Below are 18,776 nucleotides of genomic sequence, written 5' to 3'. Positions count from 1 at the left end.
TCATGTCTCCTCTTGTTTTTCTGCAAATGAAAAAGCCTCAAATTTTGCCTCTGAAATTTGATGATTTTGCAGACAAGCCAAGGAGGATTGAACTCCCTGTGCAGCTGATGGGGGTGGCAATTTTGCTTTCACTAAGTATTGGCTGAACAAGCACCCGTTCCACCTCCACATGTAGTGGGAGTGTCCCAAAATCCAACTATTCTGGACAACAGTCATACGAGAAATATGTAAAATAACCAAGCAAGTATTAGAAATCACCCCAGAAATGGCCCTACTAAACATCTTCCAAGACAAAAATGCCCACTTACGCCACAAAGAACTCATAACCCACCTACTCTCAGCAGCCAGAAACATCAGAACCAGACACTGGAGAGACCTGTCAGGAATAAACATTGACCAATGGTACCAAATAGTATGGGAAACAGCCTTACTAGAAAAAATAACCAATAAACTGAAACTGACACGGAGACAAATAGAAGAAGACTCCTTTGCCCCGGTATGGCTCCCCTTTATCACATACACAGCCCAACAAGACAATGACAAAAATCCACCAACAGCATACAAATCTTTTTTTTTTAAAAAAAATATTTATTAAAGTTTTTAAATATAAATACACAAATAATAAACAATCTTACTTCTATCACAGACATAATTTCATCACTTCTTTGGACTCCCTCACGTCTCCCGCTCCCATTTACATCGTTAAAAGTTTTTTCCAAACAAATTATCAACTTGTTTACAATCTCATGTCCACACATTCAAATATGATCTAGCACTTCTTCCAAAAAATTTTATATTTTCTTTAATCTCGCTTATCATCAAATTTCAAATCTAATTTAGTGGTGGCCAATTTTTTATAATCTAGCATCCTTCTTAACATTCAACCAAATTACAATGTTTTTGTAGATACTTCTTGAATTTCTCCCAGTCTTCCTCCATCTTCTCTTCTCCCAGGTCACGGATTCTGCCAGTCATCTCGGCCAGTTGCATATAGTCCATCAGTTGCATCTGCCACTCTTCCAGTGTGGGTAGATCTTGAGTTTTCCAGTTTTTTGCGATGAGTATCCTTGCTGCCGTTGTTGCATACATAAAGAATGTTCGGTCCTTCTTTAACACCTTCTGGCCGACAATACCCAGAAGGAAGGCCTCTGGTTTCTTAGTGAAGGTATACTTAAATACCTTTTTCATTTAAATATCATTTCCCAGAAGACCTTCACCTTAGGACATGTCCACCAGAGGTGAAAGAATGTTCCTTCATTTTCTTTACATTTCCAACATTTATTATCAGACGAATGGTATATTTTGGCAAGTTTAACTGGGGTCATGTACCATCTATATATCATTTTCATTACATTTTCCTTCAGAGCATTACATGCGGTGAAGTTCAGCCCAGTGGTCCACAACCTTTCCCAGTCCTCAAACATAATGTTGTGCCCAATGTCCTGTGCCCATTTTATCATAGCCGATTTAACCATTTCGTCTTGTGTATTCCATTTTAACAGCAAGTTATACATTCAACAGCATACAAATCAATATGGCTAACCTGATCCAAAACACCCACCCACCCCACTCACACATGAAAACAAAGATCACCACAGCCAACCACAAATGAACAGCCACACCCTAGGCTAACCCCAACCTCTCTCACCACCAAAGGAATACAAGTGAACAGCAGAGAACCCACACAAGCAACGCTGACACAAAACCCCACATATATTAAGTAAAATAGAAACATCACCACCTGACCCCACCCCCACTCATATTTTCCCCCCTCCACCTCTTTCCCCCTATTCTTCCTAATGTCTCAACAAATGAAACTGATTTGTAAAAAAAAGTTTTAAAAATTGTTACGTAGGGGGAAAAAATGAGAGACATTGCATATACCTTTGTAAATCAAGAAAATCTTTAATAAAAATACATTTAAAAAACAAAACAAAAAACAAAGCACCCAATCCAGCTGCCTCTATTAAGCATGGGGCAGGTGGACATGATCTGGGGAAAACAACTGCAAGAGCCAAATTGGGAAGCCCGCAGTTCACCATTTCTGATTCATATGTCCTCAAAAAATACAAATGCATTTATGAGGCAGGAATTGCCTTTGCAGAAGCCATGCTGATTCTGCTTCAGCTAGACTGGTTCTTCTATCTGCTTCAAAAATTAATCTTTAATAATGCTTTCCACCAGTTTTCCCCATTCTTGGTTGAGGAAAAGGGGCCGCTGCTTGCAGGATCAAGCTGAGTACAGCTTTTCTTGACTGTTCAAAACTTTTCTTAGCATCTCTGCTTTAATACTATACTCAACAACATCCTTATTATGAGTATTTCTGTTTGCAACCATCAGTTAACAGACTATGTTTACGTTCATAATCATTACAGGAATCTCAAGACAGCGTGTGGTGTGTGAGAGAGAAAAGGGACAGGAAGAGACTACCGGCTATTCAGAAAGTTCGAACTTCTGCTTAATTCTCTTCCCTGTCCCCAATTCTGCCACTGTTTCAGATGTGCTGCAAAGCACCCATCCATTAATGGCAAGCCAAGACCTGCCCACTTGCAGTGCATATCACCTTAAAACATTTAGCAGCTTCCTCCTTCAACCACCACCTGGAGGTGCACAAGAACCTTGAATAGTTTGATGAAGGCTTCCTCAGCCTGGTGCCCTCCCAACATTTTGCCTGCATCAGCCCCAGCCAGCATAGCCAATAGTCAGCAATAGTGAGAAATGGAATCTTTGTTGGTCCACCTACCCAGCCAGCCCTGATATTCTTGCTGCTATGTTCCTCCTCCTTCCCCCCCTCCTGCTTGGGAATGTATGAAAACACTGGCTTCACTATTACCCCACCCCCTGAACTGATTGACAGCCCTGTCAGGCTTGTCAGCTTGAAGTAGGCCCCAGCTGGAGGCTTTGCTGGGTGTGGCAGCTGGGACTATCAGTGGAGGAGGTGAGTTTCACCACCTGCTCAGCCAGATCTACACTCATTGCCACATTCCTTCTCCTCCTCTTTGTTTCCCCCCTATTTGTGGAGCACCTGGCACCATTGTTGTCTGTTTTTAGGCACCAGGCAAAGCATTTCTGTTTACTCAGTCCCTTGGTCTTTAATTGGGAGAGTAACCAGTTATGTCTGTGGACCCTTTGTGCCCTCCTTTTAAGTGGTGTGGTATGTACGATGTCATACATAACACACAGGTATTTTCTATCTTGTTTTAAAATTAGGTTTTAATGTCCCTTGTTCTTTCTACAATATAACTTGTTTTGAGACACTCTGGAGTAAAAAGCAGCAAATAAAACAAATAGTCCGTAACGTCTGGAGGGAAGCAAGTGGAGGAAAGCTTGATCTGACACATCACAAAACACTTAGCAAAACCGCACAGGGGTGGCATGGCAACAATGGGAAGAGTCATGCTATGATGAGGTGCCCCTCCCTATTCTGCTTCCCATAAGTAGAGGGAGCAGATTGCAGCCACTCTGACGGGCATGGTTCCTGTCAATTCTCTGAACAGAGTGCACTCTCTATTCCACAAACTGCAGACCTAGCCAAATATTCCTGGTTGCTAGTTTAAAATGGTTGCTTTTTCATTTTGTTCACTGTTTCAACTTGTAGGTCTGCTCAGGGTACCAAGCTCAGAACTTTGTAGTTGCTTGCACTTTAAAGCTCCCATGTCTGAAGCCGTGCAAACTTAAGACTACATCAAGGCTGTACTCCTATATACACTTATTTGGATGAAAATTCTATTGAACTTGATGGGAAATACTTCCAAGTAAAAGTACATAAACCTCAGGCTCAAAGGATCGCTTCAGACCAAACTGTGGAAAATGTGACTTGAAAGTGTGACCTGATTTCCACTCTACTGGATTAAAGAAAAACACAAACACCCAAAATACTATTTCCATCTCTCTCTCTTATTGCATTTCAAACAGTAACTCATGAAACATCTACTGTGAAAAATGAACATTTTCCTCCCTAAGTGATATTTGAAAATTACAGCTATGAATGGATTTTAGCAGTAGATAGAAAACCTAAACATTTTGCAAATTTCTTTTGTCTCTCTCAATAGATTTAAAATTGTTTATAGCAAATGTTGTTCTACTACAAAGCAGCTTTATGTGCTTCTGAAAGCAAATGCCTTTTTAAAAAATGCCTGAGGTGAGTTATCAAAATATGGACACTAACAGGTGTAGATGCTCACTCCAGAATTAATTTTACCACACAGAGCATCTTGAAACACTTGACGCTTAAGGCAGGCTTATTCCCCAAAGAAGTTTCCTCTCCAAAGGAGAACATCAACAGCTTACAGACAAGTCACTAACAGAAATATGAAGAACTTGGTACTAATTATTTCATGCAAACTCTCTTGCATGGATTCTAAGCTTGTAAACTTAGCAGTAACCCTTGATAAATGTGTGGAAAGGCAAAGCATGTTCTCAGGCAGGAAAAACGTGGTTAATTTACTCATTCACCAGCTGAATTCCAGCTGTGATACTCTACCTGGTGCTATGAAAAGATACTGCTGAGTCTCATGATTACGCAGGAATCTGGCATGCACCTGAATTCTATATGAATTTATGGATCCACATTTGGAATACCATGTGCAGTTCTGGTAACCTCATCTTAAAAAGACCTGGGAAAGTACAGAAAGGGAAAACAAAATTACTACATGGATGGATGGAACTTCCATATAATAAATGGAGAACAGGAATGAAGCTGATAAAAAAAGCATGTTTTGAAGAAAATGAGGAGACAAGGTTTTATCCCTCCCATTATTAGGACTTGGAATCATTCAATGAAACTGACTGATTAACTGTATATTCAGGACAGACAAAAGGCACTTTTGCACACACCATGCAATTCATTTACAGAATGTACTGACATGAGTTTAGATGGCTTCAAAAGGGGATCAGACAAACTCATGTGTGATAAGCTCTAGTGACCATTAACGGTAGCTGATTGGAATCTCAGTACTCAGCATGCCACTGAACATACAGCAGGAGAGGTCTGTAGTCTTTATGTCATCCTTGTGGGCTTCCTAGGGTTATCCCTGCATTGCAGGGGGTTGGACTAGATGATCCTTAGATCCCTTCCAACTCTTCTATGGTTCTATGATCCGGTTAACCATTGCAGAAACCAAAAGGCAACAGCCCCCTGCAGGTGAAGAGCTCAGATGGGGTGTTGGGAGATCCAAAGGCAGCAATTCCAAGTGCATTTATAACTCTAGGAGAGAAAATAACTTCTCTAAGCAGTCACCAATATTACTTTTAATTGTTGGCCCCAATCCAAAGTGGTCATTATAGATGCTTTCCCATCAATACCGTTATGCAAATTGTGGACATTTGCTCTCCCTGAACATGGGAGAGTGGGGAGTATATGAACTCTTTCTTCTTTATCCCATAATGTTTCACACAGTAAATCAATCGTTTGTCATATGAGTTTAATGGCATAAATAAGTTAGGTCAGCATTTTGTACAGGGGGGAAAAAAGCCCACAGAATGATAGATAATAGTAAGTGAACAAATAAAGAGAAAAGTCTTCATGTATTATGTAACAGGTTTTCACTGTGAACAAAATATTCCAGACTAAAAGAAATTATCAACATTAATACAGACGATTCAATAGGTTGACTTCATTAATGGCATATTTGTTCATCAGCAATAAACAGAGACACAACCTGCATACATGTGCATATTGAATAAGTCATGATCACCTGGCTACATAACCAGAACATGTTCGGGTCAAGTCTTCCCTGCAGATACATAACTTGTTTGGCATTCTTTCAAGCATGTTGTATAAATAGGCAATTTCAAAATAGTTCTTTTGTAAGAAACAGCAACACATCTCTAAGATAAAAATAATTTTCAAAATCAGCTTTCATGAGAAATGTAGTTTAAGAATACCTTTAGATGTAAATTAATGTATATACATTTTCCTGTGCATATACTATTGAATATTTCTCTCTCAAAAAAAAGGACTATTTTAACAGTAAGTAGTGCAATAGAATCTGGTAAGCAGCCACCACGCAGACTGAATGTTCTGTAATGAAGAGTGTGGAATCTCTTTCCCCCCTGAGGGCACAAATCCATTAGTTCTTAATTGGTCCTTTTGACATCCACTGCAGGTTTTCTGTAAGGACCACATGATAAGGTCCTTAGGTGTACAGACTCAACTCAAGAGCTCCACTGGTCACAGTTTAAGAATATATTCCTAGCCACTCATTATGCAATGGCAATGTTTTGAAATGTAAACCATATTCCCATCTGCCACAATTTAAAAAATGCTTTCCACGCAACAGGGCACTTAACTATCAGGAGGACTGATTAGGTGAATCAAATGAAGAAACAAAACAGGTATATAAATTCAGCCCACATTGTTTCTTTTTCATTTGCCACAGTACTAGGTCAAGTGCTATGCTGTAAAGCCTTTTAAAATGGCCTTTTGATTAGGAAGCAAACAGATTTTAGTATTGACATACTATATGTGCACAAAAGGTGTTCACAGCCTGACACCTGAAGCAATATGGTTTTAATCTGATAATATTTCTTTCACTACTGAACGATATGCAGGTTCTTCACTAGGCTAAGTAAGTACAAATCAAGATTAGTGGCAATATAAAAAGTTAAAGATGCAATCTGTTATAAACCTGGCAGTATTTTAGATACAGGTATATTTTTTTTCAAAGTCTTGTGGTGGAATGATAAAAGTGTTAAGAACTTTTTTAAATCTTTGGAGCGCCAGTAAGACATTTGCGTTTAGTGTATATATAGCTTGCTTTTTAGGCAAGCCCTAGTCAGTTTGTTTATTTGCAGCAGGGTCTAATTACAGTTTTATTTCTTTTGGATGAAACACACAAGTACCTTTGCTCTGTTCTTCTGGCAAAATGTATAAAATATAAAAAAGAGTAATCTTCTTTGGATAAAAGGATGGGTCATGCATAAATCCTAAGTTAGCTTTTAAAAATTAACCAGAGCATGAGTTTAAAAATGTATCTTTTACTTATCCAGTCATGTGTGCCTATCACTTACCATTTCACATTCATGCTATAAATGGACTCCAACAAAACTTCAGCTTAAACTAAATTTGAAGCCTTCGTCATAACTCTGTCCAACTTCAAGTGCAATTTCACTGATAAATCCCTTTGTACAGTATTTATAAATTTTCCCATTATGAATAAAAGGCAAAATAAATAAAGCTTAGAGAGAGGAAATGCTCCTTAGGTCTAGAGCTTTTTAGTTTTATTTTCCCCTTGAACAGATGATGGTCTCCTCAGCACACGGATTTGGCTAGCCAGGGTTGTTTTTCTTCCTCTTACTTGGACTGTGGGTAGGATCATGTTTCAGTTCTTGGTACTGCACCTGTTTAAACACAAAGTTAAGAGAGAAATTTCAACTCAACACAACCACAAGATTTAAAAAAAATATATCCATGCAAAGGAGTAAGGAAGTATTCTTGCTATCACACCTACAAGCTATTTGAGCCCTGCACCCCAAAGGTCAAATACTTTTATGTATTGCTAGGAGGAAAAGCAACACAAGGAAAATAATGCCAGGAAATAATGCAGTATGGTGGCAGAAACTTCAGTGAAGTCTCCCCCACGGGATATGACTTTAAAAATGAACAGTACCTACTTTATAAACTTCTTTACAGAATTGTAGAGTTTGAAGGGACCACAAGGGTCATCTAATCCAACCCCCTGCAGTGGAAAAACCTTTTGCCCAACATGGGGCTCCAACCTATGACCCTGAAATTAAGAGTCTCTTGCTATACCAATAGAGAGCTCCCAGTTGTATAATGACATTCTCAAAATAATGTGGCCCACCTTGTCAGGAACATTAAAACTGCAGGTATCCAGGTGTCTTTCTACTGATGTTTCAGCTATTTTAAACAGTTTCAAAATCAACCCTCAGTTAATGGAAATATTCATAGCAAAGAAAATGTTTTATATAAACAGACAACACACACTTCTGCAAATATGATTTTATGTGCAGAGGGTGCAGCAGCCTTACATTTTTGAAAATGTCCCCATCATGCAACGAACTGTTCAAGAATAATTTCCACCATCAGCGAACGGTGGCGACAATTCCATATGACCATCTTGCTGCTATGAAATACTGGACAAAGTTGTCTGCTCATGCTTATAAGCTGGTACCTTCTGCTTTCATCTTCCTGTTTGCTACCACAGGCTATGCATGGTTGAAGAGAGGAGTGTCTGGCAAAACAGCCTGGCACTACATTGTCTCTATATCTGGCACAGTGGCATGCCAAGTGGGATGCTTTGCCGCTGCCACCCCCAAACAGCAGGCCTCTGTGACATATACATAGGCCCATTTGGAATGCAGAACTAGTTTTAAGATTTTTTTTTTTAAAAAAAAGTCCCCGCAAAAGAAACCTATGCCTATTACAAAATCAATAGACAATAAATAATGAATGGAAGCTTTTGAGATGCTTCCTTGTTATATATCTGTCTATCTGTCTGTCTGCCAGAACTGTAACTGAACGTATTACATTAAAAATTGCCAAAATGTGAAACTTTAGCATCATGTGCAAGTACAGTGGTACCTCGGGTTAAGTACTTAATTTGTTCCAGATGTCCATTCTTAACCTGAAGCTGTTCTTAACCTGAAGCACCACTTTAGCTAATGGGGCCTCCTGCTGCCGTTGCGCCGCCAGAGCACAATTTCTGTTCTCATCCTGAAGCAAAGTTCTTAACATGAAGCACTATTTCTGGGTTAGTGGAGTCTGTAACCTGAAGCGTATGTAACCTGAGGTACCACTGTACACGTAAAATTAACACTGCCTGATAATAGTAATTAATGAGTTTAAGATCAAAGTCAAATGCATACCAGTTGCACATCTGAAGGAACTCTGGAAAGGAAATCAAGTACTTCATTGTTATCGATTGCATATGGACTTCGGAGCTTCTTTGTAAATTTATTGATCCCTAAATAAAGTGATAAATCATATTAATACATTGTCCAGTGGCTCTTACAATGATATTAAGACACAATTGGCTACAAACCCATTCTTGCCAAGTGCTCCTATTATTCTCACTTTTCTTCCTTTCTTCCTTGGGGCAGAGGGAATTTTGATTTTGCCTTCTGGTCCCAACCAGTAAATCAAATGAACATTTTTTACTAACTAAAGGCCTCCCAAGTTTAGTGTTTAATCGAAACACCTTTTAACTCTCACTCATCACATGCCATTCTACACTGCTGGTTACTTTAAAGCAAGACTAGCCAACATGGTGTCCTTAAGATGCTTTTGGACTCCCATCATGGCCAGCAAGCATGGTCAATGGTCAGGGATGGCAGAAATTGCAGTCCAATAACATCTAGAGGGCACAATGTAGGCTATTCCTGCTCTAAAATGCACACAAATGCACACTTTAAAAAATGTATGAAGCAGCCTGTGTAATATACATGTATCTTTTCTGTTCATTTAAAGGTGACCTCTCATTGCTAGTTCATAGGAACTGCCTCTATATATTTCCATTTGATAAAAGGCTAAACAAAAGCATATTGTCCTAAATGTGCTATATAAATTGAAATGCCACTATTTTTATATAAGTGGTGAAAATAAATCAGAGTTATATCTAGACAAAGCTACAGTTTGATGTATGAAGAATCCTCATGGATACATGTTTATAGCATGATTAAGTCTAAGATGCTGGGCAAGAAAAATGTGTTTTGCAGGTGAGTCTAAATCTTTACACAGTTGTGATTTCTAACTAACCTGTCTGTTTCCATCATGTAGTAGCTTCATGATCATAAATACAGAAAACTACTGACAATATAACTCATCCCTTATAAACAGTTTGTTCTATGTGGCATAGACAGGTTTGGAGGGGAAGGAAAGGCTTTACTTACCCCAGACAAGGACAATGTATCTCAGTGGAGTGAAATACAGGATGACTGTGAACACACAGAGGGCAACGATTGCCAGCCAGCTCAAGAACGGAACAGTCCAATTAAATGTGCTGAATGAAAAAATTAACAGAAGTAAGGCATGCTGTCTCCTCCCATCCCTTCCTACCAACTTCTTAGCAATTTGACACACTGCCAAACTGAACATGGTATTGTAATGAAATGAAATAAGGAAGGGGAATAAAATACTCTGGGACCCTTCGGTTTTTAAAAATAGTTGCAAGGTTGTATTCTGCAGAAAGAGAGACTACTGAAGAGGTCAGAATGATTGGACAAATTTAGCCTGGGAGATTCCCTTTAGTTGAGAAAATGTCCCTTTGCATAACTAAAGAGATGGTGAAGTAGAGGTGATCTTGCTATGTCTTTCTTCCCCCTGCTTCCCCAGCTAGAGGTCATCTCCTCAAGCAACCTCTCCATCTGAAAGACAACAGTACACTTGTAGCCTTGGAACAGAGTCTGAAATGCAAGTCTTGCTCTCTACGAAAAACCCAGTGCTATGGAATCTGGGAGTCCCCTAAGAACCAAATGGCAGTGAACCTTCCATCTTATGCTGTTTCTGTATAAATAAACCTGATTTCACATACATGCCAGAAGTCTCCAGTTACTTTCATTCCAATAAAAACAACACAGGGCACATGCAGGAACCCCTAAAACTTCTCACCACTCAGAGCTTGGTGAGATCCTGCCTCAAACAGGTGCTGATGGCAGTGCTGCGGGAGAGGCAGGAGAGACAAAACACAGCCTGCTGCCCTTGCACAAGGCTCTGATTTTTAAACACACCCATTTTCATTGAAATCAGTCAGTGTTGCTTTCAAGTGAGTTCTTTAGGAATGGGTGTAAGTCTCTGAAATCCTTTTGATTCTACCCACCCCATCTTCTCAGGCTCTTGCGCTGAAGTTGCCCAAGAGCCCATACAAATAACCTGTTTGCCCCACATCAGCACCTAATGTGCTCTTGCCATTTGGCAGGATGATTATTCTCAAGAGTGTCAGGGGCAGCTTGGCCATCTGCATGGTCTCTCTTGTCACGAAGTGTTAAGCCTATGAACTATGACTCAGAATTATTTCTTCCTTCATAGATGCACTGCTATTTCTGTTCTGTGCTACATATTTTTTGTAAAATCCCGATAAAAATTACAAACAGCGGCAAAACATGTATAATGCTATTTTGCAATGTACATCATAACAATGTTTTTTGTCTAAATTAAAACAGGTAACATTTCACAACTTCCTTGGGGAAACACAGGCATGTGAACACCATCTGAGAGCAACTGAGCACCAGTGTGTCAACACTCACTTCTTTATTCTTTCTCCAAAGGAAGCCACTTCATCAAGGATGTTCTGGACACTGACACACACTTCCTGGATGGCATAGAGCTTATTCATAAATCCTTTCTTTTCACTGTCCTAAGGATTATGAGAAAGAGGCCAAATCAGCAATCAAAGGCAAGTTTTGCTGGTCATACTGGAATTATTAGTTTTCCCTAGAAACACATGGAAGCCACCATTAAAATTTTGTGTGTGTGTATCTATCACACACACATTGTGGAATTTGTTATTTTCCTGTACTTTGAACTGTGTGCACAGAGGGCATATAAAACGAGTACGCAATAGTGGCTACCTTCATCTGTCACTGTATCAGTTTCTTAGATATATGTTCCAATAATTCAGCAACTTGGTTTATTATTATTATTATATGTTGAGGATGCCAATTTCATATCCTGTGCACTTTGGTAAGAGATAAGTATCAGTATATTACCAGCTCACATTTCTGAAATGCATTTTCTGCTGCTGACAGGAGTATATCTACATTTCAAGAGAATAAAAGCTTCTTTGGTGAAGTAAGAAACCAGACACATCTGGATTCTAAGGACAAGCACTTCAATTTTCCAGGGTTCGGCAATGTTTCTGTGCCTTTCCCCACTGTATTAGAAAAGAGTGGTGGTATGTTGTTCTTAATCATAGGGAAGTAAAAGTACACATTTTGGAGATAAATTAACTTCAGTACTTGATGCACAATGGCTCAGTGCAGACAAAACATGGTTTGCCATCCACAATGTCAAATGGGCAAAACATAATTGGCCAATAAACTAGAATGTGGACTCATGGTACAAAATGACTGATTTGGCAAACTAAGACTAATAAGACTAATTGACTTTCGCCGTTGACCTATGATATGCCTTACTATATCAACCGACATTCCAATGAAGCCTAAAACATATTAATATTTGTTAAAGGCCCATGGATGTCATGAGCAGGATTGGATAGGTTTTTGGGAGGAGAAGCTTGAGCTCCTCCTGTTCCTCTCTCCTTCTTCCCCAACTTCAAAACTCTATGTCCAAAACATGGAGCCAAATCATTAGCTGGGATGATAAAAAGCTTTATAAATGCACAGCATGTTTTAAACACACAACAACATGCAAACTTCTAAAATGTTCAGAGACCGATGACATGACAAGACCAAACTGCAAGAAGTATTCAATATGTCTTATGGTCTAATACATAATAGTTTATTAAAATAATATTGGCTTCATTTTTTTTGCACCATTGTTCTTTAGAAACTGAACTGGAATAATGAATCATCAGTTAGCATTTAAGTACCTAAATATTACTGAACTAATTGTAGTGATTCAATATACATTTGGATGCCATTCATGTTTAGAAATGACAATGCATTTAAAAAAAAACACTTTGCAAGGGTCACTTTGTTTCCCTTGCTCCCTGTGAAAATATTAGCCCCAAAACCCTGTTCTTAATGATCCATGCCACTTGGATAACATACATCAAACTATACCCTGATATTTCCTAAGTGTTTATCTCCTAAGGGAAAACCTCATTCAGGAATCCTACATATAGTAAGCATGGTTGTGTAGTTGTATCCAAAGCTGTAGACCTCTAGGATATATAGGATTTTATTTTAATTAGTCATTTTGCTGCTGCAGCATTCTTTCCAGCAAATTTGATGATATAAGAGGACCATGAAACAATTATTCTGTTCATTAACTACTAAGTAAACAATAATCCAGCCTCAAGTCACAACTGTTTTCTGTTCCTACTTATGCCTCTTCAGTTTAGATTCCCAGATCTAAGCGTTTCTTGATTCATCATCAAGTATTGTGTGGAAAGAATGCTATCAGAATAACAAAAACCATACCCCTTTCTCATATCTCTAGAGCTCAATAGAGATTTATTTGGAAGATCCTGAAGCTATTTTTCTTTACAAATATTTTAACAAGACCAACTTGTACCTTCTTGAATGCACATCTGTTCTAAATTTTCCCCCTTAATGGAAAGGACCACTATACTGCCTGCATTCCCACTGCTCACTCCTCTTTGGAGCTTAAAGGAAATTTGTTGACATATTCTGAGGCAAGCATAGACAAAACAGCATAGGAAAGAGGAGGCAGCCAGAAGGAGAAAGGTTGAGGTTTGCTTAAACTAATTCCACATGCCCCATGAACCATTAGCTGTTTTTTATTTCCTGTTCCAAAGATTTGCAGAGAAAATAATCCGGGCTGGAGAAATGCTACACTTTTTCCTAGTACGCTGCTGTGTGAGCCACCTTCAGTGAACCAAAAGTCCTTAATAATCCATTTTTCAAACACTACTGGTATTTCCTCTCCAAACAAAGATGGACTGTAACTGGAATCAATTTTATCATCTGTATGGTTACAAGTGCCAACTTTCTGGAAATAATTGTCTTTTAAATACTGGGTAAAAGTGCAAACAACAGTTTTACAGCTATTTAATTTCCATTGTATGCTTGTGTGTGGTTAGTTTAACAAAAGCAAGGGGTTTTTTTGTTTGTTTTTACAGGGGAGCAGATTGGAATTAAGTATTAGAGTTATCAGGTTAATCTTGTTGCTTGTCTGGAATTCACAAAAATCAAAAGGAATTCAGTGTGTGTGAGGTAAAAATTTGTTCCTTTAACTACTCTGCAGTAACTTTTATAAGGTGGTATAATATGCTACATAGCAGAATAAAATATATAGACCTTGTTGATTCCACATACTACCCAAATAATTCTAAATCCAATACAGTACAAGTTTCAAGATGGGAGTTTTGTCAAGATTCTGAAAAATCTTCTGCCGTTTCGGTTACTCATAAATAAATCAGCAGGTCACAATTTTCCCTCAAAACATATTAATGTATTAAAAAGGCAAGAACAAAAAGTGATGCACATTATTTACTTTTGCCCTCTCCTCTGGGAGGCCAAGCAGGGCTCCTAATTGGCTGGGGTAGACTCTCCATACGGCAAACTGCTTATGAAATGGAGGAACGTTTTCAAAAGCAGTTTGTGATATTACAGAAAAGCTACCTGCTGAAAGAAACCAAAACCATCTAGTGCAGGCTCTTCCCCCCCCCTTAATGACAGAATTTGGCCTGCCTCACCAGATAGTTCACAAAGTTCTAGGTCTTTTTTTCAGACACAGAGCATTCCAGAGAGTGACATATGTCACTGAGAGCTGGAGGACCTGTTGTAGTAGTCACTTGCATATTTCTATCCTGCGATTACAGTCATGATGGCTGAATGAAGTGTTACTTCTGTTTGGAAACATGTAATTCAGGGTTTGATTTGGAGATCTAGTCCCAGAGGCATGTTGAAAACACACCAGAGGCAGAATTTCTATGGAGGGGAAGTGGAAACAGAATTTGCAGAATTCTATCAGCATGGCTTTGGAATCTATGAGTTCTTGAAATGGCTTTTGTAGCCATGGGAACTACAGAACGCTGAAGAAAACAACCAGAAATGTAAACAACCAGAGATCTCAGTCTTCTGAATCTGTAAGAAAGGAGCAGGATATATTTTAAATGCCATGTTTATGAAGATGCAAAATCTTGCTGCAAGGATTAAGTCCTTACTTGTTTATTCTAATTCTGAAAGAATCCTGTGATAAAAGAGTCTGAAAAACTGCATCTGAGATAACACAGTAAAGTACACAACCTTATACAAGCTTTACTTGATATAGCTTTACTCAGAAGTAAATTCAGCTATGTTCAATGGGCTTGCTCCCTGGTAAGCTGTAGCCTAAAATCTTGCAGTACATCCTCACATCCTAACACACGGGTCAGGAACCTGTGGCGTCCCAGAAATCACTGGGACTCCAGCCCCTGTCAACCCATGTGGTCCATGTCTCAGATTAACAGGAGCTGCTGTCCAACTACATCCAGACTGCTCCTGTTTCGGGCTCCAAAATGTCACTTGTGTGCCCTCTAGGACATTTTAAGCTGTGTCTCAAACAGACCAAACTAACCCCTCCCCCCCAATGAATTGTTTTAGGCATGTGTGCTTTTTCTCCCTGTTGGGTTTTTTTTTTAAAAAAATAACTCTTCTAGACTTTACCATACGAGTTCATCCAAGTATGTAAATACATCTCACCTGTTTCTCCCTGGTTCCCCTTTTGCCTCCTATCCTGTTTGCTCTACTAGAGTTCAATACTGGAGGAAGTACAGTGGTACCTCGCAAGACGAATGCCTTGTAAGACGAAAAACTCGCAAAACGAAAGAGTTTTTCGTTTTTTGAGTTGCTTCGCAAGACGGATTTCCCTATGGGCTTGCTTCGCAAGACGAAAATGTCTTGCAAGTTTGTTTCCTTTGTCTTGCAAGTTTGTTTCCTTTGTCTTGCAAGTTTGTTTCCTTTTTCTTAAAACCATGCATTCACTTCGAGGAGCAACTCATAGCACGCGGTGTGGTAGCCTTTTTTGAGGTTTTTGAAGACTTTGGCGATTTTTGAAGCTTTTCCAAAGTCCGTGCTTCACAAGACAAAAAAATCGCAAGACGAAAAAACTCGCGGAACGAATTAATTTCGTCTTGCGAGGCACCACTGTAATATATCTGAAAATTAAGTCTTTGGAAATGGAATACAGTTTACTTTCCTTAATGTGATATGGCACTTCTGTCAGCTCTATCTGAGTTTAAGAAAAATCTAGCAGCATTGTCATGCAAATATTTTTAAAAGTTCTTGTAGCACCATAGACTGGCATTTCATAGAATCACAGAATCTTAGAGCTGGAAGGGACCCAAGGGCCATCTAGTCCAACCCGTAGCTGTCAACCTTCCCTTTTTTTGCGGGAAATTCCCTTATTCCAGCGCCATTTCCCGCTGCTTCCTGCTGCTATCCCGGATTCTTAGATAGGCTGTAGACTGTCCCTAGGACAGGTGAGGCTGCTGATCCCTTATTTTCAAATCTGAAAGTTGAAAGATATGGTCCAACCCCCTACAAAGCAGGAATCTCCTAGCAAGGGGCATGAACGTGCTCAGGCTAGGACCCCCACAAATCACATCTTGCTAATGCTGGCATGGAGGATAAGATTTGTGGTGAAATCCTTGTTCCAAACTAAGCTCTTCTCGTGTGTTTTAAACGCGTCCCTATTTAGATCTCAGAGTAAACTATCTGGGGCAGCAATCCTTGCAAGGTGGATCAGGCAAGGCCAGGACAAAGATGTGCAGCTCTACAATGTCTGAATCTACAAATTTGATATCCCCGTGTATAAACGGAGGAGTTAATACATCACGTAAATGCGATAAAGGCAAGCAATTTGACTGCACATCTAACACACAATGTTTCCGCAACAATGGCACTGTTTGGGCCTCTGTAAAAACATTTTCCTCCCCAAAATAGTACTTATGGCTCATTTCAATGAGTCTCAAAGAAAATATCACCAGCTACAATATAAGAATTCAATGACAGCACTCATCTCCAGTATTTGTCAGGTAGGTTTTGTATTATTTATTGTCTTGTAAATAAAGTTTAAATGCTTTTCCCCCCAGCCTTGGTTGCAAACTATCTACCCATTTTCAGTTCAACAGCAGGGAATAAAAGCTGCCATCATTTGATGTCTTCCTCCCCCCTCCCCCCCCGATTCTTTGTGCCTCCTTTCCATGGATTTCATTATAGCTACTGGAGGTATATATTGTCAGATCTAGGGCACAGCAATGCTAAGTAAACGGGGCGGGGGAGGGTTGTGAAATTTTTATGATCCTTGGAACAGGAGTGGAAGACAGAACATATTCAGCCTCCTGCACTTTCTCTCCCCCATCCCTCAAAAGAATGTGTGTGTGTGTGTGTGTGTGTGTGTGAGAGAGAGAGAGAGAGAGAGAGAGAGAGAGAGAGAGACTGTTCTTCTCAAGCCTAGTAGCTTGCTTCAACTTTATTAACACACACCCCTAAGATGCTTGCAGGTTTGCTGAAGATTAGATGGCTACAGACATTTTGTCAGATTCCAGACATTTAGGGCTGATTCACAGATGCAGGCACATTACTTGAACAGTTTTCATTGGGGCAACCATGTTATTGTGTTGCAGCATCAGCTTGGTAACTTGATTACATGGAATGACTAGCAGCTAAATGCTTCAACCTCAACATTTCTAGTAATGTTAAAATTGTATCTAACTCTTTGCTGGTTCATACATGCATACAAGTCATTGCTGCAGTTATCAAACAGTTAACAGGAATGTGTGAACAAGCCCTTGGGATGTAAGATGCACATTTTTAGCCTAAATAGAATATGATCTGAAATCTGTTCATGAGCAGAGACCCATATAATTTTACGCAACACGTTTTTCCATTTATATACACAGCCTATTCATTCCCACAAAGAGATGAATTCAGGGCATGTTCTGTATTCCCTTTACCTGTGAAATTTAATGGGCTCTTAACTAGCTACACAAAGAAAATTAATGGCACTAGCTTGCCATATACCTAATAAATGTCTTTTCTAGCTGCTGACAAAGGCACCAAGGGCAGCTGGAGGTCTTAATATGATTTTTGGGCTGTTTGGATGAGGATCAATGGCACTGTAGACTGGACAGGAGAGAGTTTTCTCTCTGCCCATTAGCCAACTTTGAATGAAGTATAACAGTTATTAACAAAGCCACACCTGAAAAATAAATATAAATATATTCTGCAGTCTACATGCTTATTCTCCGAAATGTACCAGGTGAGATTCAGAAGGAATACTCCATACACAACCACAACATATTATACTGAAGTTAATATGGAAGGCTACCAGATTTCCACTGGATATATTCATGCATTATCTATATGTATTATACAGAGCACTACTGACTTTCATTATGACTCAGAACAGAGGCAGATACTGATCTCTGACATTACACAGGCAACATTCCTTTTTGGTCTTCCCCACCACAGATGGGATAGATTCAGGAATCCTTTCGTCGCTGCTGCAAAAAGCTTCAAGGTGAACTAGGTTTTAGAAAACTGATCCTTCACCAAATATGCAATGAATAACAACTTTCGCTATATATTCTGGACAATGGGTAATATTCCTGTGCATGTTTCACTTGTGTGTGTATTATATCGTTTCCTTACAATGGCCATTTTCTGTTAGCTATGTGTTACGGAGAAATAATGGATATTCTCCAGCAAGGCTTACCCAAAACACTAGAGAAAACACTGGAAAAGTCACCAACGCACAGTGCTTTCCCACCAAGTCACCGCAAATAACTGTAGTCATTGAGTTATGCTAAAATGATGTGAATATAAAGAAGTTCCCTTGGCAACCAGAGGCAGCAAATCCTGATTGGATGCAGGTTAAGTGTTTTGTCTGAAATCTCTTCACACTACAGGGAAAAGGAGCCGTATTCTTTGTTGCAAGATTTTTCATAGAAGAAAAGGGAGATACAAGGAAAATAGTCCTCTCTTTCTTCCTTTCCTTTGGCAGGAACGGGATCTCAGTAGACTAGAAAATACAGGGGTTTGCCCTGCCTGGAATAAGGACACAGATCACAAGCATGAGAAGGAATGAGCTAAATACAAAAGGAGCCTAAAGAAGAAGGGGGAGGAGGGAAAAAGGCCAGAACATGTTTAGAAGCATTAAACAAATCTTACAAACAGGCAGTCTATTA

The 18,776-nt window shown here is 39.3% G+C and overlaps 1 protein-coding gene across 7 annotated transcripts in view; it reads right to left on the bottom strand.

Moving 5' to 3' along the window:
- Nucleotides 1-5,402: 5,402 nt before the first annotated feature.
- MCTP1 (multiple C2 and transmembrane domain containing 1) overlaps nt 5,403-18,776 on the bottom strand; it is a gene marked incomplete at its 3' end in the record, with an annotated part of 167,255 nt that continues 153,881 nt past the window's right edge. For all 7 annotated transcript variants that reach the window (XM_081880364.1, XM_081880365.1, XM_081880366.1 and 4 more), the window contains 4 exons: nt 11,206-11,315; nt 9,853-9,962; nt 8,830-8,927; nt 5,403-7,341 (listed from right to left, as the gene is read on the bottom strand). In XM_081880364.1, the coding sequence (XP_081736490.1) occupies nt 7,270-7,341; nt 8,830-8,927; nt 9,853-9,962; nt 11,206-11,315 (390 nt within the window). The remainder of the gene's footprint in view (nt 7,342-8,829; nt 8,928-9,852; nt 9,963-11,205; nt 11,316-18,776) is intronic.

The sequence above is a fragment of the Podarcis erhardii genome, assembly GCF_964252035.2.
Source record: "Podarcis erhardii genome assembly, chromosome: 11".
In the NCBI taxonomy this organism is placed as follows: domain Eukaryota; kingdom Metazoa; phylum Chordata; class Lepidosauria; order Squamata; family Lacertidae; genus Podarcis; species Podarcis erhardii.
This window is presented reverse-complemented; position numbering and strand designations above follow the sequence as displayed.